We start from the raw sequence: 21,622 nt of genomic DNA, 5'->3' as shown, positions 1-21,622 counted from the left end.
TCTCAGCTGTCCTGTCCTACAGGTCTGCCCCAGCAGGCAGGACAGGAGCTGTAGGGTTTCCCATAGGTGCAGCGACTTTGTGTGTCCTCTGCGAGACTGGTGGGTGCAGGCAGGACCGGGATCCTGTGCTGTGCCATGTCAGGGGTCCCATGCAGCGGGGACGCCGGCTCCCCCATCCCGTACAGCAGCTCGCTGCTGGCTCAGACGGCCGTGGACTGCTTGATGCTGTGGAAGCTGACACGGGTTGGGGAGGTGGGGATGGACATGGCCCGAGCCACGCGGGCGCGGATGGAGTGCTTGTCCTGCCATCGGTGCCACCGCTTCCGTACAGCTGATCGGACCTGGGGGCACGAGACAGAGGAGGGGACATTTAGGCACCACACAGCTGTCCAAAGCTGTTTAGAGGCACCACCCATCTTCATCCTCAGTCTTTTCAACCAAAAATGCTGCCGAAACCCTGCTCAGCTCCCCAGGGGCAGGGAGAGTCCTGGGAGCCCCTGTCACCTCCCAGGGCACCCAGCCTTGTTTGATGCGATGCTGGTGAAATGCAGCCCTTGCAGCTGTGAAGAGAGATGAACCCAACCGATGGTGCCTCTGAGCACAAAACAGAAACAAGAGGGAGAAATAAATCTGATCAGGGACTCTGCAGGAGAGCAGAATCTCACATGCTGCATCGGATGCTGCAGGGGCTGGGAGGGGAGCAAGAGACAGTCAGGGAGGTTTTATGGCTTGTCTGGTTCATGCTAGTGGCATTTCTTCGACATAATTCCACCCTACAACAACCCAAGTGCTTTGTGTGGCAGGTAAACAGTGATGAAACGCCCTTCCATAGACTGCAGCGTGGGGTGGCCCTGGGAGGTGGGCACTGGGCGCAGGCAGATGAGATGGTGCGGTTGGGTGAACACCGAACTCCCCAGCCAGCCCAGTGTGATGTGCTCCTGGTTCACCAGCTAGTCCTGGTCCAATCCCTATTCATCCTGCATCAATTATTTACGATTTGGTAACGAAGCAATCTTGTCTGGGGCTAATTCTCCTGAGCCAGCAAAGGTGCAAGAGCATTTGGGAGGAGGCAGAGGAAAGTGCTGCCCAAGAGATCAGCCCCAGGATCAGCCTCTGCTCTCACCTCCTTTGCTTTCTGCTGTCTGTGTTTTGGGTCAGAGCCTGGGAGGTGCCCCGCTCTGTGTGCCGGGTACCCACGTGTATACGGGCATCACCCTGGGGCAGGATTTCCCAGGGATGAGGGGACCCGGGGTCTTTCTGCTGCACCAAATCGCACGGGTGCATCCCAAAAGCATCTGTTCTCAGGGGTGGATTTTCCTCCTCCGAAGGAGGAGATCGACCACAGCTGTCCCCATACGGGCACAACCTGTGTCTGAAGCTGGAGGTAACACACTGACTGATACAGCAGATGCCTTGAGCTGGGGAATCGGGTGCCAGCACCCTCTGAGCTCCACGCAGGGGCTGAGCTTGGGTCTGCTGGCAAGGAAGGGTGTAGACCCACCCCACCCTAACCCCTGGTGCTCACCTCGCTGTTCAGGAAGCAGTAGAAGACAGAGACGAAGAAGCCCTGGAAGGATACAAGCAGCAGTCACCATAGAGCTATGGCCAGCAGCCACCCCCAGGCTCAGAAGCTTTGGAGCAACCCTGGGGTCCAGGGAGGTCTGGTTTTGGGTGGGGGTCGGAGCACGGCAAGGCATCGGCCACAGGATGGGCTCCCCCACATTCCTTGGTGGGGAGACTGGGATGGTAGCTACAGATGAGGACCATACCTGGAAGGACTCCAGAAAGGAGTTGAAGTAGATGAAGACAATCCTGGAGATCTCATCCTCCCCTGGGTTGACAAAGAACAGCATGTAGGTGATTCCCAGCAAGGGCAGGAGCACCAGTGTGGCCTTGACTGCTTTCCTGGGGAGAAAACATGGACCTGAGCTGCTGCAGTGCAGCCCTGGGCATGGGGACTCTCCCCATCTCACTCCCAGCACCATACTGGTCTGTCTGGGTCCCGGCAAACCAGTGATCAGGGGAGGATGGAGCAGAGCTGGTCTGTTTTCCAATGCGATCCCCAAGTGACTGGGCTGGTTTGAGCACTGAGCACCCTCTGTGGTTTCTCCAGCCAGAAAAAGGCGGTGGATAGTGGAGGCCTGACCTTGAGCTGGCGTGAAATGATTGCTTGGCTGATCTAGGACTCGATTAAAAAGGAATTAAGGAAGATAAAGTAATTCACACCCTTCAACACGGGTTTATGAAAAAACTTATCTCAGCTAATTAATTTGATATCTTTTCCTGATGAGATTACAAGTGCGGTTTGTGAAAAGTAATAGTGCTGATACAAGAGGAAGAATCGGGGCTTGGCATCTCATTCATTTGCATTAGGGGACAAGAACAATGCCCAGTCAACGCTTTTTGCCTTAAAAATCCTGTTAATGGACAGATTCCAACATGAGCTGAAAACAGGAAAAGTCATCCCTGGCAGGGCTGGGCTGGGCAGGGACGGGGCCTGGGACCTTGTGCCGCGTCGCTGACCTGGAGGAGAGCCACAGCCACTGACACAAACTGGCAGATGGCATGGAGGAGCTGGAAATAACCGAGGACACGAGCATCTTCGGGCTGGCAAACCATGGGACAGCACACGCCCCGGTGTCGGTTCCCCAGGGGAGCAGCGATGGCAGCAGGGGATCCATCAGCATTTTACCAAATCGCCTAAGGTGAGCAGGAGCCGTCCAGGGCTGTCTCTTGCTTGGTTTAAGCAGGGCTGCACAGTTTATAACCTACCAAACTTTCCAAGATTTCCTGTCCCACAAAATGTTTCTGAGAAATGCATATGTTGTTCTGCCCAAACATGAAAAACCTTCCCTGCCAAAATCAGGCAAATACTGGAAAACCCAAAGTGTCTCAGAATTGCTGACTGAGACCAACCAGTCTATTTCAATAACCTTCATCTTCGCTCGCTCCAAGCTGAATCGTTCATCCCAGCTCAATACTCTGTGATGAGGAAAGCTGGCATTTCCCAATCATCGCATCTGAATTTTTCCATTCTCAGCTGAAAAATCCACCCTCCACCCCAAACCTGCTTCTCTTGACCCAGCACACAGTAGGATTCTCTGATTCCTGCCTGGAAAATGACCCAGAGAGAAGCACTGATGAAGACCAATGTGTCTTTTCCTGATCCAGGTACTTTGGAGAACTGCTTTGTCCATGCACCTCCCAGGTTGTCTGCAAAATATTCCCCAGCGGAGGAGGGTTAAATCTTCCTGCCTTGTGCTGCTGAGAGTGCTGCCTTCTCCTTGCGGCTTCACGAGGAGGTGTTTGGGGTGGCATCGATCCAGTACTCCTTCCTTGGCCTTTGCTTTGCTGCCAAGCGGCGATTTAATTCTCACCTCCATGCTCCGAGGTGAGCAGCTCCGATTTGCAGCTCTGAGCCCGGTGAGCTGATCGGGTCCCACCAGCAAAGGCTTTTGCAAAGAGACTCAGGTCCCAACGGCTCCCTTCAAAGCCATATCCAGTCATCCATCAAAAACCTCTCCCTGGCCAGGATTTTTGAACTACTCTAGATGCAACGGCCATGTGCATCCAGAAAGCATTTGAGATGCTCTTAGATGTCTCTCCATGCTCCCATCCCCTTGGTATTTGGCTGGTGGGGCTGTTCCTATCCCCCGTAATTGTGCTAATGCAGTTTCTAGGTCTGCTTTCTGCAGGGTCGCTCACACTCTTACCTGTACTGGATCGTCTCCGACGTGGTTGAAGCTCGGAGCTTTGTCATGAGGATTCGGACAATGTTGAAGAGAAAGATGAAGTTGATCTGGAAGGAAGAGGGCACCAGGTTAGTGCCTGCTCCCCCAACATTGCCTCCCGTTTCCTCAGCAATGGGCTGTGCCAGGGGAAATGGGAACGTTTCCTCTTGAGCCTGGTCTACTGCCTTCCACACGCTCAAACAGGACATCTGCATTTATCATTTTTAAAGCACTTTAGCAATAAGATTTAGGAATTTGTTGAAGGGAGCAGGGCAGCAGGGCACACCAGGAGATTGGAGAGGAAGGGCAAGTGTTAGAGAAAGGGCTGAAGGGGAATAAGTTGGAGGAGGAGGAGGAATATAAGGCGGCCGAAGGGATTTTGGGAGAGTGACTGCCATCACAGCAAGGAGCTGCTTGGCCACTCTCCCAGCTGCCGAACTGCTAACGAGGGCACGGGAAGGCAGCACCGGGACCTGAGCACAATTGACATGAATTAGAAGTGGTCTGGCTACCCGACAGGCTGGGAAATGAGAAGTGGGATCAATTACCCAGCGAGGCCGGTTGATGCCGGTGATTAGTCCTCCCTCGGGTTTTCTCAGCATTGGGCAAAGAGGGAGGGAAAGATGTGGGACCTTGTGCACGGTTGTCCCCCTACAAACACAGGTTGGACCCTGGCACTGCTGCTTGTGACTTGCCACCTCTGCCCCTCTTCGTCCCTTCCCAAAAGGGCAAAGCCCCAGCAAATGTTGGTCCATACGGCCCCTGGTTCAAGCATCACTGCTCAGCCAAGGGCCAGGAGCAAAGTGATGCGGATCAGGGAATGGGGTGGAGGTCCCCAGACTGCTGTGAATGCCTGGCAAAGCATGCACCGGCACCCAAATAGTGCCTGGGCAGGGATGGAGGGAATTACTGATGTATGGACCTGCGCATCCCGAGGAGGGCCACGGGGATGATCCGAGGGCTGGAGCACCTCTCCTATGAGGAGAGGCTGAGAGAGCTGGGGCTGTTCAGCCTGGAGAAGAGAAGGCTCCGGGGAGATCTTATTGGGGCCTTCCAGTGCCTAAAGGGGCTCCAGGAGAGCTGGGGAGGGACTTTTTACTGGGGCATGGAGTGCCAGAACGAGGGGGAATGGCTATAAACTGGAAGAGGGCAGGTTTAGATTAAACATTAGGAAGAAGTTTTTCACTGTGAGGGTGGTGAGGCACTGGCACAGGTTGCCCAGAGAGGTTGTTGAGGCGCCATCCCTGGAGGTGTTCAAGGCCAGGCTGGACGGGGCCTTGGGCAACCTGGGCTGGTGGGAGGTGTCCTTGTCTATGGCAGGGGGGGTGGAAATGGAGGATCTTCAAGGTCCTTTCCAACCTAAACCATTCTATGATTCTGTGTGGGACTCTGCCGATAGGAGCATCCCTATCGGAGTGAGGTCTCCAGTCTCCCTTTCTAGCCCACCCCAAGCCAGCAGAATCCGCGCACGCTATTCCTCGTTGTGGGTTAGGTGCCCAAATTTGCTCCAGGTGCAGTTTGGGTGCAGGGAGCTGGGCTTGCAGGGTGAGCGGCGTTGCTGCTGTGGGGCGGCACAGCCAGCTGCAGCGGGGTGATGCTGCGGGAAGGGGCGAGACCCTGTTCAGGAACATGTGCAGGTGGGGAGGACCCTATACTTAGCAAGTAACGTCGCTTTGCTCTTACCAGAAGCACCAGGATCATGGGGCCTTGGTAAATGTAGTCGGTATAAACTCCCGCTCGCTTCCCAAACCAGCACCTGCAAGGCAAGGACAAGTGGTGTTGGGGACATGTGGTGTCGGGGACAAGCCTGCAGTGTGAGTGACCTGGATTTACTCCTGTCCTTGCACAATCCCTGTAAGTCACCATCCATAGGGTGAAAGCACTACAGCTTCAACTGCTGTAGCCACTATAGAGTAGGTTCCCCGGGAACTCGCTATATGGAGGTGCGTGGGGGGTTGGGGGGTGTTTATGGGCCCCGTACGGATGTGGGAACTGGTGGTTGCAGGATGAGCGGGGACAACCTTACACGCACACAGGTCCAGGTTGGCTCTGTCCCCAGCAAACCCTACAGGAGGTCACGCAGGTGTATCCGTGTCCTGGGAGCACCTCGTCGGGTTTTGTTAACTGAGCGCTGTGCCTGTGTGCGTAGCACAGGGCTGCGGGGGCGGGGGGGGGGGGCAAAACCAGGCCTGAAAAACAAGACAAGCTGCCATTCATCTAAGCGGACTCCTTTGAACTTCCCAGTCCGCAGGATGAACTCTCAGGTGCCTGTTAAGTCCTCCATTAGCAAGTCTCTGTGAAAATGGCTCAGGTGGAGGTAGTTTATATCTCCGCTGGTAGATTAAATCCCAGCTCCATTTAGCAAACACATTGTAGGAGCTCTGGCTTAATCTTGCCTTTTCCCCCTTAAAAATCTCATTTGCCCTTTGAAGGGGAAAAAAATGCAGCAGCAGGTGGCTGCAGGCAGGGCGCGTGCGGCAGAAAGCCTAAAGGTGAGATAAAAGGAAGAACGGAAGAATATTATCTTTTTTTTTTCCGCTCCCACCCTTTCCATGTACACTGCCTCGTGTCGGCCCTTCCCGGCAGGATCCGTGCCTGCCACAGCCCCTGGCACAACCGATCTCTGGGGAACTGGGACAGAAAGGAGAACGGGGAATGAAAGTAATCAGGCTCACTTCTCGTTGTCGTAGTACAGCTTCCCGATGGCCCAGGCGACGATGATGGGAAAGGGGATACCTGCAGATGAACACATGGATGAGTCTCAGGGGTGCAAAGTTGCCACCAAATTATGCTGTAACAGCAATTTTCTCACACAGCTCACACTGGGGGAGCTGATATGGGCATGCAAAACCCATCCCCCTGCTCCCGGCAGCCTTTTTGCAGCTATTTGAGTGCAAGAAGAGCTGGAGCAGAGGATGGGGGTGGGCATCACCTATCACTAAAACCCTGAGTACGTGGTGGGTGGAGGGGAAATCCTGGTACTTACACCAGCCGATGCAGATGAACATCCACTTGCGGAGCTTGTCCGTGGAGTAGGTGAGCACGATGGCCGTGTGCAGGTAGCAGCCCTCGCCGAACATCCAGAAAAAGTTAGTGACGTGGAAGTAATTGTAGGCGGCAGTGACCAAGCGGCACCAGACCTGCCGAGGGGGGTTAGAAGGAGACATGGAGGGTGAAGAGCAGAGCTCTGTGTTAGTGGTGAAACCGATGCACAGAGCAACACAGACCCCAGCAGAGCAACTGAATGCATGTTTCTCATAAGCCTGGGTTGTCCTCCAACCACCAGGCAGCCCTATTTGGCCCCTCAAGCTGCTTCTGGGGTCTCATCTTTAGGATCCTCATAGTCCCCACCACCCCAGCTGCTCAGGACCAAGCTCAGGCCGGCTACCTGGCAGAGCTGCACCTACCACATTGCTCTCGTGCACCTCTGGGTTCATCGTGAGCTGCACCACGAACCACGTGGCGTTGCGTAGGATGAAGGCTGTGATCAGGTTCCAGTGGATGATGTTCCTCAGGCACCGGATGCTCCTGGAGATGGGGGGACAAGGGACCACCAGAGCACGGTGAGTGTCTGAGGGCTGGCCACACACGGGCTGCGGGACAGGGCTGTTTGTGGAGCTGAATGTCTTTGTTGGGACCCCAAGGGTGAGCTGCTGGGGCCATGCCTTGGATGAGGTGGGCACGACCAAGGCCAGGAGGTGGAAGACACCAAGGAGGACCCTCTGCTTCCGTAACCAAGTGCTTTAAATAAGCAGCAGGAAGAAAATAACCCTGAGATAGGCATGATCCCTCCAGACTGGAGAGCGATGGCCATGGGGGTGAATATGGCAAAACACAGGGGCTGGGTCTGTCCCTGGCCCAAGGGCAGTGGAGTGACCTCTCTGGGCTCGTCCCCCCAACAGGTCACTCACCGCAGGCGCATGAAGAGGACGAAGGCCACGAGGAGGGCCCCCAGCGAGACGCAGTGCCCCAGGTAGTTGATGATGACAGCGATGTGGTAGTGCAGCTTGCTCTTCTTCTGGTGGGGGGAGATGGGGAGGGGGTCAGCAGCAGCCCTGGGTACCACCACAAACCCACCACATCACCTGCAAGAGCTGCACTGCAAATTTTGGGCCCTTTTCCAGAAAGCAACTGGAGCCCACCTGGTGCAGGACAGTGGAGACAGGGCTGGGAGGGGACACGGCTGGTTGGATGAGGGTAACGCGGACGGGAGAGACACCAATCTGGCCCTGCAAAGGACTTGGGCATTTCATATCCTACCCGTGCCAGGGAGCTCAGGGTTGCTGCCCCTACATCACCGCTGCTCAGCACTGGGACATCCCCAACCCCTCGTCTGGGGAAATCCTGCTGTAATTCAGCCAAGCTCACTGGCAACGTGACATCTGATGTCTCAGTTCATTCTCCATTGCCCTGAGGGCAGCTGAGAGGCTAGGATGAATTTGGGCAGAGGGAGCAGGGGAATCTCGGGAAGATGTGACTGATAATTAAATTAATTGATTGCTCCTGCTGTTAGGCACTCATCCAACCTGTGAATTAGCAATTAACTGAGTGAGAAAACCATTCCTGGCAAGAGATGTCAGTATCTTAAATACCAGAGGTGGTTATCAACTGCAAATGAACAGCCCTTATCTCTTTTCCTCTGCTCTGAGGGGTGGCTTGACCTACTCAGGGGCTTGTAATTCTTGGTCCCCATTTTTTTTAATCCCTTCCAGCTTCCTAAACATCTCTTTTATTTCATTGCCAGCAGGGAGGGATAGTGTTTGCACTGAGTGCTTGTGTCATGCTGGAGCTGGAAGAGGGTGATGGGGCTGGAGGCCATGCTGATCTACACCCAGTGGCCCTGGGGCCAGGACACCTCACACTGCAAATCCTCTTGGATATTTAACAGGGAAGGGAAACAGGCGTGGCTTTATTTTTGGCAGGGAACGAAAATGCAAATCGAGAAGGGGGTCACATATGCTGCATGCAACCTTCTATCTGGGATGCTGCTGAGCGCCCAGCCCGCAGCTCCCTTGGGCCGTTCCTGACCTGGATGCTGTCACCCTTCAAAACTCCGATGTCTGTCCCTCACCCTCCTGCCAAGAGCCCGGCGGAGGGGCTGCCGAGGTTACCTCTTCGCTGAGGATCTCCTGGCACTGGGAATAGTTGACCCGCGCTGCCCAGCTCCCGTTCGCGAGGCACTCCCTGTAGCCATTATCTGAAAGAGAGGGCGCGCGTCCAAGGGTTAACGGTGTACAGGGACGGGCACAAAGATGTGACCTGATGATCCTCACTAATGCAGGGGGCACCGGCACCAAGCCAGTGGCATCTTTTGCTTTGAAGCCAGCTCATAGAATCATAGAATTGTCTAGGTTGGAAGAGACCCTTGGGATCGAGTCCAACCGTCTACCCCACTCTACAAAGTTCTCCCCTACACCATATCCCCCAACACCACATCTAAACGGCTCTTAAACACATCCAGGGATGGTGACTCAACCACCTCCCTGGGCAGCCTATTCTAGTCCCTGACCACTCTTTCTGTGAAAAATTCTTTCCTAATGTTCAGTCTAAATCTACCCTGTTGGAGCTTGAAGCCATTCCCTCTTGTTCTGTCATTAATTACCTGTGAGAAGAGACCAGCACCAATCTCTCTACAGTGTCCTTTTAAAAAGTTGTAGAGAGTGATGAGGTCTCCCCTCAGCCTCCTCCTCCTCAGACGCTGCCTTGGTTGCGACTGCAGAACCGAAGTGCTTGGAACATTTCAGATGTGCTCAAGGGCTTTGGGTCTGCACCAGCTCTGCCCCTCGGCGCTGGGGGACCCCATTGCCTCCCACCACCGAGATGCAGTGGGAGCAATATGAGTTTGACTCTCCTTTTGCCCTCCTCTGCGCTGTTTGCTCAAGCGATCACGTGCCATCCTGCGAGCGCTGCTGCAACAGCAGCGTGAAGTTTTCACTTTTTTTCCCCTGCATTAGGAGCTTTCTTCGCCTAATTAGGAGGGCGAGTGGCAAGGCTAGTTGGGAAGGAACGGCCACAACAGCCTCGGAGCAGCCTCCGATTAGCGTCAGCACTGGGGTGACACCAGCACTGGGGCGATGCTGGGCTTCTGCTATTAACAGGAGAGACCGTGAGCCTCATCAGGGCGATGGGATGGGACAGGGATGGGGACGGCTCTTAGGCAGGCATGAGTATGGATTAATGCAAAGAGACTCCTGCGACAGCATGAGAGGCCCCCCAAAGCAGGAGCCATACGCATGCCGTCTTCCACGGCTGCAAAAACGTGCGGGATGGAAAAATTGATGTTTTCCACAGGAAGCAAGATGTTTCTTTCATCAAAAGTAGCACTTTGGTGGTCAGAAACTCATCCGTGGGCTTTGGGCAGCTTTGGGCGCTTTTCAGCTGCCTTTGCTTCGTCCCCTGCTCCCAGCACGTCATTGGCAGTGACAATGCAGTCACCCGTGCCGGGAGGGGATGAGCCACAAGGTCCCCCAGTCCTTGCCCAGCAGACCTCTGTGCCACCTCCAGTAGCCAGGCAGGCTCACTCTTCTTCCCCTGTCCCCAAGATGGGGACATCAGCCCTCTCCCGCTTCGCGAGGGCATGTCCAGGAGGACCTGCTTATAAAGCTCTGAAACCACTCTCCCAAAATTTGGGATGTGAGGGCTTTTTTCTTTTTTGGCGGACAGATCCCACAGAGCCCCCAACGAGCTCTGTACCCAGGGATGTATAGTCACTCGTGCCCTCACAGCCCCTGATGCACACGGCTGTCTGAACTCCCCCATCCCTCTCCACCACATCCCCATCAGTGCTCTTCATCTTACTCGTGGTGTTGTACCGCACGCCATAGAAATATTCAGGGCAGGGTCGAGCAACCAGCTGTCCCACCGCACTCCGCGGCCAACACGTGCCGATCAGGTCTACCGAGGCGTTGCACTGGGGACCTGCAGGGAAGAAGTGCAGAGAGTTAGTGGAGGTCTGTGGGCCACCATGGGCCACCTCCAGGCTGTTGAAGGTTCAAGGTTTGCCCAGAGAACTGGGGCTGCAGTCCCAGCTGAGCTGATGGGTCACGGCAAGCTCAGCCCCCAGAAGAGCCTCATGCCAGACACCAAACGGGGTCTATGCCAAGACTACTCGAGGGCTGGTTGATCCATCTGGCCATGACTATCATCCTGGTCCTGTCTGAGCACCTGGGTTAAGCCCAGTTCTGGCACAAGCCTTGTTTTCTGACCCAGCTTCCCAAGTCAGCTTGGGTTTCCCTGGCTCTGGTCTTCCAGCCCTGCTCTTTTCTTCAACCATGACTTTGGCATCCAGCCCGCAACAGCCAGCAATAAGCCAGATTTTCCTTTTCCCAGTGGTGACTCCAGCCTGGTGCTGGTGGGACGCTCCTCAGAGCCCCTCCAATCCTCTCACACCTCCTGGCTGCAAGATCTCCTTCCTAGTCATTCCCATCGGTCTCTTCCCAGGAAGAAAGCTCCAAGTCTGTTGCTGCTATTTTGGATTTCAAACAGGACTCGTGTGCTTTTCCAGCTACACAAGTGTGCTAACGTAGGCATTAGGTAGGCCAGATTGCAGGCTTTTTTATGTATAATTTGTGTATATTTAGAACAACATGTACTGTAACTAAATATGTCCTAGCTACATCTCAAAGTGAAGTAGGAAGCACAACGGCTGTAATATCCATATAATACAATCCTTGACAAGCAGCAGACCCTGGAAGGGGGAGAGTTTAGTGCAAACCACTCTGGGTACCAGAGATGTTTGTTCTGCCGGTGCAGAGACAGACATTGCCATTTCCTAAGACAAAACACCCCAATTCGCAGCTCTCTGGGTGTGAGAACACAGCGTTTCCACTCCGCCTGAACTCGATGGTTGTTATTTGAATGCCTTTCCTGAGACTTCCTATGGATGGAGCTGGCTAAAGCGTGACCGAACGAAAAAAAAAAAGCAAAATATTGTGTTATTAATATGACGAAAGTTTTCAAGGGGGGAATATTTGTTTTCATTGATTACTGGAAAAATTGGCTCCTGGGTTTCTTGGGATGTTCTCAGAGCAAATTTTCAGTGCAAAGAAAAGGAGGGTTTCCTTCAAACATCTTTGCAAGGGAAAACAACTTCCAAGCGTGTGAGCTGGGGAAGCATCAGAGCGTGGTGAGCGTTACCTTCTGCCTTTCGTAGCTTGTAGTGAGAAATTAATTTTAACAATGACCTTTGCTTTTAGCTTTGCTAATGTGTATGGTTGCTGCGGCAACCTTCACTTTAAGTTAACTGTTTTAAGATGCTATTCCTTAGGAAACAAAGTGCATTTAATCACGTCTAGTGTGCGTGTCTGTGCTTATCTGCATCTATTAGCATTTGCTGAGCTCCTTAGTTGTTCTGACCCAAATTTGACAGAGAAATAGAGGGTCACAGAAAATGAAGTCCCTCTTTAAAAATTTATAATAATATTCATCCAGGTAGAGAAAAGCCAACCGCTAATTGCTTCAACTACGGACAAAGTTAAATTGCAAGTGTCCTCCCTGTTAGCCACCTGGGAATCCACCCAGGTGAGAAGCCACATGAATATCTGGAATAGGAAAAGCTTCGCTTGGAATAACCCAACATAGGAAAATGGGGCTTGCACAGTGCTAATGCCCAGAGCAGCTCAGTCAGCTCAGCAGTCATCAAAAACCCTCCCTATGATCGGTGCGGCTGAGCACAAGCTCCATTTTCTCCCCATCCTCTTGTGCCTCAGTTTCCCTCCTGCATCCCTCCTTGCTGGGGCACGGACGCAGACTGCTCAGGGAGGACAAGCAGGAAGACTCAGTAATTAAAAGTCAGCAGAGCCAGAGAGTAGCAGCATCGGTACTCTCCATCGGTGCCATTAATAACCAAACACAAGATAGATTCATGGAAATGTTGTGGTCAGACAAAGGTGGCATTGTCTTGTTATACATCTGCCCAAGCAGATGGATTTAGTATCTTCATGTTTCTCCACGGCGCTCGATTTAATGCTGCTTGGCACTCTCATTAAAGCACTACGGCCACCCACCAGACGATGAACCGAGTGGACGGGTCTCGCAGTCCCACCAGGGCAGGGATGCAGGGTGAAGCTGGAGCAGCATCACCAGGAGCTCAGCCCCCTCCTCGTCCCATGGGTCGGGGTTGTGGGGTGAGGTGGCATTCGGGCTTGAGGACTGCAGTCAGGCGAGCAGGGGTCAGGCTCAGCCAGGCTGTAGGAGGCTCCGGGAACTTCCCCCTGTGCTCAGCAGACTTCCCACCACCACCGCTGTGGGCAGCACTTTGAGGTCTGTCCCACCAGATTTTAATCTAGTGGGTGGCTGTAATATTTTTCCCTGGCTCACGCTAAGAAATGCTTGGTGAAGAAAAGGAGATGCTGCTCTTTCTGCTCTCTCTAGCACATAGAGAAGAAAAAAAACACACCACCTCCTGCTGGGGAAGGGTTAAGTAAAAGAGCGAAAGCAAAGAGTGCCGTGAGGGCTTCGACATCCCGTTTGCCCAGCATGACCGTCTGCTCCAGCTGCTCCCCAGCGGCACGCGGCTCCCAGCCTTTAGAGCACTGTTTAGCATGGAAATTATATGTATCAGTGCTAAATGCTTTCATATCTGCTTTGCGGCCCATCCGTATTTGCAGGGGGATTATTCTCCCAGGTTCTGCAGACGTCTGCTCCAGCTTTCTCAGCGCCGTTGCCTGCACAGACACAGCTTTGGTCTTTGCAGCTTTACAGCAAGAAAGGTCAATGAATTTCCTACCTGCACCCTGTTCCCCTGATTTGGCTCCCTCCCGCTCAGAAACACGGCATTTGGGGTAGGAAGGAGCTGGTCCTGCTTTGAGACAGGGAATGTGGCACGGGGGAAGTCACTCAAATCCCTTCTCACCCAATTTTCTTCAGGTTGTGCTGCTTTGAAGCAATATAAAGCATTTCCTTTCTTATGAAGAAAAAAAAAAGTGGCTGTCCAGGGACTTACACTGAGACAACTGTATCACAATAACTGTCTCAGGATAACTATAGCAATATCCCTCCTGTTTATATAAAACATCCTTCTCCAGGCTGCTTCCACCACTCGCAGAGGCCCCTGAGATGGCTCCAAGCTAAAGGCACACAGCCGTGGGAAGCCTGGCAGGGCAAAGCTCTCCAGTCCCAGCTAATCTGCCAAAGATTTTGAGCAAATTTAAAGAGGATGGAGAATGTTTATCCTGGGCCAGCACCACCAGACATGTGGCCAGAGTGCTCTCAAGTTGATGCCAGGAGGTCTGAAGCGTTATCGTACCATCAAACCTTGCTAGGATGGTATGAAGAGCAGTAAAGCAAAGGCTGTGGTGGTATAACCGAGCCAGTGAACACGTTTTCATCTTGCACCAGGCAAAGCTTTGCACCAGTGCAGCATCCCAGCTTGCTGCTGTGCCCCCAGCAACATCATGGCTGCTCAAAGGGCCAAGCAATGCATAGGGACCAGGAGAGATGATGGAAATCTGAATCGCAGGCTCATCCCTGTGGTCCAGAGAGATGGGGTTATTTATCTAAGGTGTCTCAGGAGGCTGAGTAACAGCTGAAAGGTGTTAGTTCATATCTCTACCAGTCCTTAGCTCTTATTCAACCCCGATTATCTCCGTCCATCCCTGATGCCCTCGGTGACTGTGTAGCTGCTGCTGCCTCCTGAGCAGGCTGAAGCCTCTGGCTCCCTGAGGGTGTCCCTGCTTGCAGCATTTGCATTTGGTAATCAGAGCTTCACCCCCATCATCGAATCGCTGAGGTTGGAAGGGACCTTTAAGATCATCAAGTCCAACCATCAACCTACCCTGACAAAACCACCTCTAAACCATGTCCCCAAATACCACCTCTACCCTTTTTTCAAACACCTCCAGGGATGGCGAATCCACCCCCTCCCTGGGCAGCCTCTTCCAATGTCTAATAACCCTTTCTATGAAAAAATGTTTCCTAATATGCAGTTTAAACCTCCCCTGATGTAACTTGAATCCATTTCCTCTTAAGCTATCACTTTTCACCAGGGAAAAGAAGTCAGCCCCCACCTCTCTACCCCCTCCTTTCAGGGAGTTGTAGAGGGTGATTAAGGTCTCCCCTCAGTCTCCTCTTCTTCAGGCTGAACACCCCCAGTGCCCTCAAAAATCTCAAAATATACACGCTGTAGCCAGCATGCAAAAGGCCACTTGTCCCTCCTGAGCAGCTCCACCACGCTGGTGGAGCAGAAGGAGCCATTTCACACCTTATTGCCCCAAAGCAAGGGCCTTTGGGGGGATGCTCTTATCTCAAAGACGCTGATGTGCCGAGGAGGGGTGGCTCCATCCCAGCTGTGGAGCCACTCAGGTGCTAAATGCTTGAGTAACACCTCGAGGCATTGAGGGAAATGGCACTGGGGGATAATTTATGCAAATGTGGTGTTGAAACTGGGGTGGTGGAGCTGCTTGCCTTCTCTCGAGTCACGGTTGGGTGCTCAATATGGCTGGGAGCAACTGTGGTTGTCTCAAAATACTTCGATCCTTGCTCACAGCCTACCTCTACCACTGCTTTCAGTGGCCTTGGGGGTTTCTATTTATCTTTGTAAGAGTCCAGTCCTTAAAAAATCCCCAGCAATCCTCCCGAGCATTCAAGTTCCATGATCCTCAGTGTAAAATAATTACACAGGCTAATAAGTGTTAGGATAACTGTCTTTGTAATGAATTTTCGGCTTGTTGCTATTCACCATCACCGACTGTCCCCTTGGGTCTTTGCTGCTATTCTGGAGAACAATAAATAGGAGGCATCAAACCTATCTTCTGTCACTGGTATTTGATGCATCTGCTCAATGTGGTCATTTAAGACTGATCCATGTACAGCTTATGTGGCGTATATATATTTATTGAATGTCTAATGTAGTGGGCTGGGTTTGGGGCATATCTTGTTCTCCTGATATGACCCATAGAGTGGTTGGAGTGTGTTATTACTGACAATAGCAGCAAGTGGTTTATTCCCTGGTATCGCCCGGGCTTTGCTGGTGGGTGAGCAAAGAAGCATAATCCCTCGCTGGCAGACTTTTCCCAGCAAAGGCTTCTAGTTTGGCTACAACCGAACAGAGTAGCTGGCAACGATTTTACTGCATCCAGTCCAAAGTGCAGTTTAACTGCTGTAGCTGCCGCTCACGCTGAGATGTGCCAGGATACTGTTTCCTACCAAAAAATCTCATCACCTTCTTCCCTCTTCCACTACAATAAAATCTATGAATATCAGCAAGTTTCTATTGGCATCCCTATTTCCTAGATGATGGAGCAGAATGGCTTTATCGATACAAGCATACACTGAAAACATTACGATTTTTTGATATAGGTGAGTTCAAATTTTTCGCTTCTCAAACCTGCCCCAGTATCCCCACTCTCCCTCGGTGCCAAGTCCCTGCCAGGACTCATTGCTGCCTCTTTAGCCCCTGCTCAGCTCCTTTATTTGTATTTCTGCCTTGGTGGGAGAGATGCCAACGAGGCTGAAGGGAAAAGAGGCGCTGATGTTGTTAATTTGACCTTTATGAATTTAAATTTAAGTCTCTCCCCCGGGGAGTCAGTGGGTGAATGAAACAGCAGTGGCAGGAGAAGGGACTGCTGGAGCAGTGTCAGCAGTTCGTGGAGCTGAGCTGGAGCGGCTGGAAAGTCTCTTGGTCAAACTGTCACCCGCTGTGAAACGTGTTTCCAAACCTGTCTGATAAAGTGCCCGTGAAGGAAATGCTCTCATCGCTCCCTGCTCCCCTGTGCTTCTCAGCCACAGGCTTTTGCTATAGCTGGACCAACTTGGGTTGCTTTATTTAAATGCAAAGCTATGCTCCCTTCCCCTCCTTGAAAAAACCTCCAGTTAAAAAAAAAAAAGGCATTTCTATTCAGTTCTGCCTAGCTTTGGTGTCATTTTCCTTTGCTTTATGTGAACTTGCATGGCAGGAAACATTTCTTTCCTAGGAAGGAATCAGCTGTGCTCCACTCTCTCTCCTGAGCACACAGACAGGACTGAGGATAACAATTTATTGCGATAACAGTTTAACAGCTTAAAGGAGTGAATCATGCAGCCAGGACCAGCAGGGGCTATTAGCAATTGGGTGCCAACTCCTTGGGCTGATCCAAGCTTGACTGCTACGAACAGCAAAACAACCCCGCGAGCGCTCCGAGCTCGCTCTGCTCGAGTGCTTTCTGCTGGGCTGCTTCGGAAAAGCCACATCCATTAATTAGGAAGAGGCTTTCCCATCTGCTCAGATTCCCCTCTTCCTTCCCCAGGGAAGTGCCATGTTGGGAAGCGGTCCTGCAGCTGCGGGGGGATGCTTTGCCCCAATGGGTGACATGACCTTGTCCCTCCCCGATGGGCTTCGTGGCAGGGTGAGGCGAGGAGCAGCTGCGCACAGACCCCGGGGAGCTGAAATCGTTAGGAAGACAAATTTGCGGTCTGAGGCGATCTGTAGGCTGGGAGCCCTCGGGACAGGCACCCATCCACCCTGCACAAGGCATGCTGATCCTCGCTGCATTCCTTTTCAAGCCTAATCTGGGAATTTCTTGGCTTCCAGATGTTTGGGGGTGCAGCTGACCCGACTTTCCCAACCCACCACGTTGACCTCAAGTCCAGTCTGATACGATTCCTGCCTGGAGGAGAGGATATTCACTGCTACTGAGGAGAGCAGCCTTTCTGACAGAGCGGCCAGTTATGTGTGGATGCCATGGGTCCCAGCATCCCCCAGAATCAGGGGCTCACCGAGAGGTATTTCTGACATGTACCTAAAATGTCAGGTTGGACCATACCATAAAATATCAGGTTGGACCATGTACCTAAAATATCAGGTTGGGAGCCTGAATGGCTGATAAGAAGGCAGGACAAGGGAGCACTGTGGGGCTCCCCTGCTCTGCTGCCCGGGATGAGGGTTTGCTTGCACCCCGTGAGCCTGGTGAGCATCACCCTGCATCTCTCTCCACCACACTTCTGTGAGCAGAGACCATTCCAGCTCAGTGCATGCGCCTCGGAGAGAGCTGGCACCCCGGCGAGATCACTGTCCAGCCATGCATCACCATTAAAAAGGGCGAGATTAAATAATGAAGGGACTGGTGACCCGAGAGAGAAGGAAAACCCACGCTGGGCCGCTTTTCAGAGGAGTGATGCTGCACGCGGGCACGAGGCAGAGCCCTGCCACGCATCCGACTGATGCCCTGCTGAGCCACGCGCTGGAGGACCGCTGGGCTCGTGTTATCGGCATGTGCCATTTCCCAAGGGTTATGCAGACATTAACAAATTAAGTCTCACGGCCTCGCTGCAATTCTCATTAGCGTCATCCTAACAACTCTCCATGTTAAATAGCCTCAAAACAAACTTTCCAGTTTTGTAAATATCCCTCCCTAGGAATCGCTGCCTGGATCAGGCAGGGCTTAAATGGACCCCAAGGATGAGGGCTGGCGCTGAGCTCCACTTACCAAACAACAGACATAAGACAATTAGTTTCATCTCTACCTCTTTTTCCAAGCCCCCTCCCCAAGCTGGAAGCGGCTTTCCCATGTGCCAGCCCTATCCCGAATTAATGAGTTACTCAGGGATGACAGGTCGGATGCGCGGAGGCGCTGGAGATTTGGCAAAGCTGAAGCCTGACATATTACGCCGCCCTGGCCCAGGGTGGTGGGCACTGAGGTGCACTAAATCCTGCTTGGATTCACACTAATAAATCCCCGCAGAGCAAAGCCCAATCCTGGCAGAACGCAGCACCCACTGGTAGAGGGTGGCAGCGATTGCAGGGCACTTCCATCAGCAAAGCCATGGCAGAAACTCTCTCCCTTCTCTGCCCTCTCCCCTGGGCTCAGGGGGGTTCAGCAGTGGGTGGCGAAGGCCATGAGATGGGCACGAGGAGGCTCTGGGCCCTGCCTGCTGCCCCGGGTTGTGCCACCGGCAGGTCTGTGCATCACAGAAGGTCCCTGCGGTGCTTGGCCAGTGCTTCTGCGGGTCAGAGCCCACGGAGCCGGACACATGTTGCACCAGGGAAGATGAGTAAGAAGAAAACAAGTGTCATTTATCACAGCCTAACACGGCCAAGGACAACCACCTTGCTGAGCGGAGTGATGAAACCTTCAGGGAGCAAAGCACATGAGTGATGACCACGTTTCTTGTCTGCACCGTGCCCAGACCAGAGACACATGGGCATTTCCATTGCCGCTGGCAGCCTTCCTCGCCCTCGCCTTCCTGCCTCCGTCTCCCGGGCTGCGGGTGCTCCAGGGATGCTCCTTGCAGGGCTGTGGTGCCCTGGGCTCCGCCGATCGGCCAGGCACTGAATCAGCTGGTGCCAAGTTGTAATTTTTTTAAGGAGGTTTTAATGCTGCTGTTAATGGGAGCCAGGTGGCGGGCAGCCATCTGTCAGCGCCGGGTCTCCGCAGCCATCCGTCACCCTGATGGAGAGAGCTGCTCGGAGCAGCGGGGACCGGGGCAAGCCGGGCGATTGCTCGGTGCTTGCTCTGGTCTTCATTCAATCGTGGGAAAACGAACTCTGCACCATCCCTGAGCTGGGGAGGACTTTTCGTCCCTGTGAGCTCCTTTCCTCTCCCTCAGCCACCTTCCCTCCTCAAAACCTGTCACTGAACCAGACCTGTCACTGCTGAGGTGACATCCAAGTCACGTTTTGGATATAGGCTAAAAGCCAGTTTTGGCACAAACACATCGTGGACCTGACCCGGTTGGATGCAAACCCACGTACAGGTGTTGAGCAGGAGTGAGCTGCCTATGACCCCACTGGTCTCACCCAGCTGGGCTGAGCCAGCGCTGGCCATGGCCATGTCCCCAGAAGCTCCTCGTGGCTGGTGGCCTCCCAAAGTGCTCAATGGCGCACATCCTGGAGTGCTGGGGGATGGAGGGTGGCCAAGCCCTGAGCACATGGTAGCCACACTGCACTGGTGATGCGGTCTCCGCAGAAAGCCCCAATCTCCAGTTGTCACCCCTGGGCACTGGGATGGCAGAGGAGGGTGGACATAGGGGATAAAGGTCCTGGTGTCTCTGGGCATGGCAGAGAAAGAGCAGCGTGGGAGCAGGGGTCAGGCAGATGTCTCTTTGCCCACCTCCCCCTCGAGCCCAGCCCAACAGACATTAATTTTCTCTATTTTTAGCTCTCCTGAGCTCTGCATCTTCTACCTGCCTCAAGTGTCACTCTCCAAAGAGGCTGCTGCAGCAGGGGCTGTAACCCAGCCTCAGCACATCCCACCTCCCCCCGAAAAGGAGCCGGGCAGCTGCAGATCAGCCCGGAGACATCCCCTTACCCCCTCTTCCATCCATCCCTGCCACCGGGGTCCCCTGGGGTGGGCTCGGGACGCAGGGCACTCACCCGTGTGGTTGGTGACAGGCGTCAGGCTCTCGCAATACTGCTCTTGGATGGAGGCTGCCACGGGGCTATCCCAGAGGAGAAACGCCTGCACGGGGAGAGAGCAGACCACGGGCAGGGTTATATGTGCAATATGCCGCTTTCCCAGCCCCCCATCCCTCCTTGGACACGGCAGCGGGTGGGTCAGATCTGAGCTTGTCCATGTCTTGGTGGATGCCACCCCCAAAGCTGCATGATGGACACGTACCCATTTGCAGGACGGGTCTCCCAGCCCAGAGGAGCTGAGCTCATCCAGCCTGGGGCTGTGACACTGACACCCTTTGCTCCATTTCCCACCCAGCGATTCTCTCCTGCCCCAAATATCCCCCTCAGCAAACCATACTGCAGCCCTGCGAAGCCCCTGCCAGGCCATGGAGCTTCTGCTATTTAGCAATTTAATCAACACTTTTAGTTTTAGCATCTTTGCATCCCAAGAGCAGACAGGGGAAACATGATGAGCCTGACACCACGCTCAGATTTTCAATACCTTATTAAAATCACAGCCTTGTAAGCTGTCAGTGGGAAGATGTTAATACACCTCCTTAAGGAGATCTGATCCACAGTCAACTGGGTCTGGCTAAAGCCTTTTTTTTTTGTGCAGGAGAAGGGTTTGTCTGCAAACACTGCCATTCCTATCGCATTGGGAAGCATTGACCAGGATCTATCCCATCACTTCTCCAGAGCAGCTCCTGGCCGGCTCTGCAGCTCTCTGCTAGTGAAAAACATCGACTCCGTCTGCATGTGGAGCTATTTTGGAAAAGCTACTACTGAATGCCTTTAGTTTGGAGAAACTAAAACTGAGGAAGATGATTGCAAGTGGAAGACGGCGGAGGGATGGTGCTGGTAGACCCAAGGCTCACCAGGGAGGCTGACGGGGGAAGAAGGGGACCTGCTATTTTGCAAGAATACACAGATTTCTACCAGAGCAGCTGCCCACTTTCTTCTCTGGCTCAGAGATGGGTGATCCCCTCTGCTCAGGGGACGAATGGCGATGGTGAGGCTGACCTCCGCGTCCCTCACGCCAAGCCTGCCCCGCAAGGACTGACCAAACCCCTCGGAGGAAAGCTCACTGCTGACCGATGGAACGGCAGAGCCGTGCCCCGAAATACAAGCACATACAGATCCCTTGGGAAACCCAAACCCGAGCCCGGAGGCTGGAAGACTGACGCCTCCTCCACTTGCGAGCAAGCCCCCAGCTCCCCAGGGTGGTGGGCTCGGGCGCCGTCCTGCGCTGAGCCCGTACAACGAACAACAACCTGCGCCTTCCCCACCGGCCAGGCCGTTCCCTGGTGCCTCATCTCCCTTCCCAAGAGCTATTTACCTTCCAAACTGCTCTGGGTAGGGAGAAGACAGTCCTCCTCTTGCCCTTTAGCCATACAAACACTGGCTGCTCTTGCCGGCACACCCGGCAATCCCCTGCGCCTTACCAAAGCATTAGCAGGATTTATTCCGACACGGAGACAAGCTCAGCACCCACTTGCTCTTTTCCAAACAACTATTTACTGCCTTGGAAAGCTGGTTTTGACAGCAAGAGAGATGTCAGGCAGACGTATAAATGGAGCTGAGA

General features: G+C 53.4%; 1 protein-coding gene across 1 annotated transcript; it reads right to left on the bottom strand.

The window, feature by feature from the left end:
* Positions 1-200: 200 nt before the first annotated feature.
* On the bottom strand, positions 201-21,353 carry CRHR1 (corticotropin releasing hormone receptor 1). Its single transcript, XM_009883852.1, has 13 exons — positions 21,175-21,353; positions 20,020-20,177; positions 10,530-10,649; positions 8,843-8,928; positions 7,643-7,749; positions 7,139-7,259; positions 6,718-6,871; positions 6,407-6,467; positions 5,415-5,487; positions 3,714-3,799; positions 1,770-1,905; positions 1,526-1,567; positions 201-341 (listed from the first exon to the last, which is right to left on the bottom strand). The coding sequence occupies exons 1-13, from the start codon at positions 21,351-21,353 to the stop codon at positions 201-203; spliced, it is 1,464 nt and encodes a 487-aa protein (XP_009882154.1).
* Positions 21,354-21,622: the final 269 nt, after the last annotated feature.

The sequence above is a fragment of the Charadrius vociferus genome, unplaced genomic scaffold (assembly GCF_000708025.1).
Source record: "Charadrius vociferus isolate BGI_N301 unplaced genomic scaffold, ASM70802v2 scaffold484, whole genome shotgun sequence".
NCBI classification, from domain to species: domain Eukaryota; kingdom Metazoa; phylum Chordata; class Aves; order Charadriiformes; family Charadriidae; genus Charadrius; species Charadrius vociferus.
The sequence above is the reverse complement of the archived record's forward strand: the minus strand, read 5'-3'. Positions and strand labels throughout refer to the sequence as shown.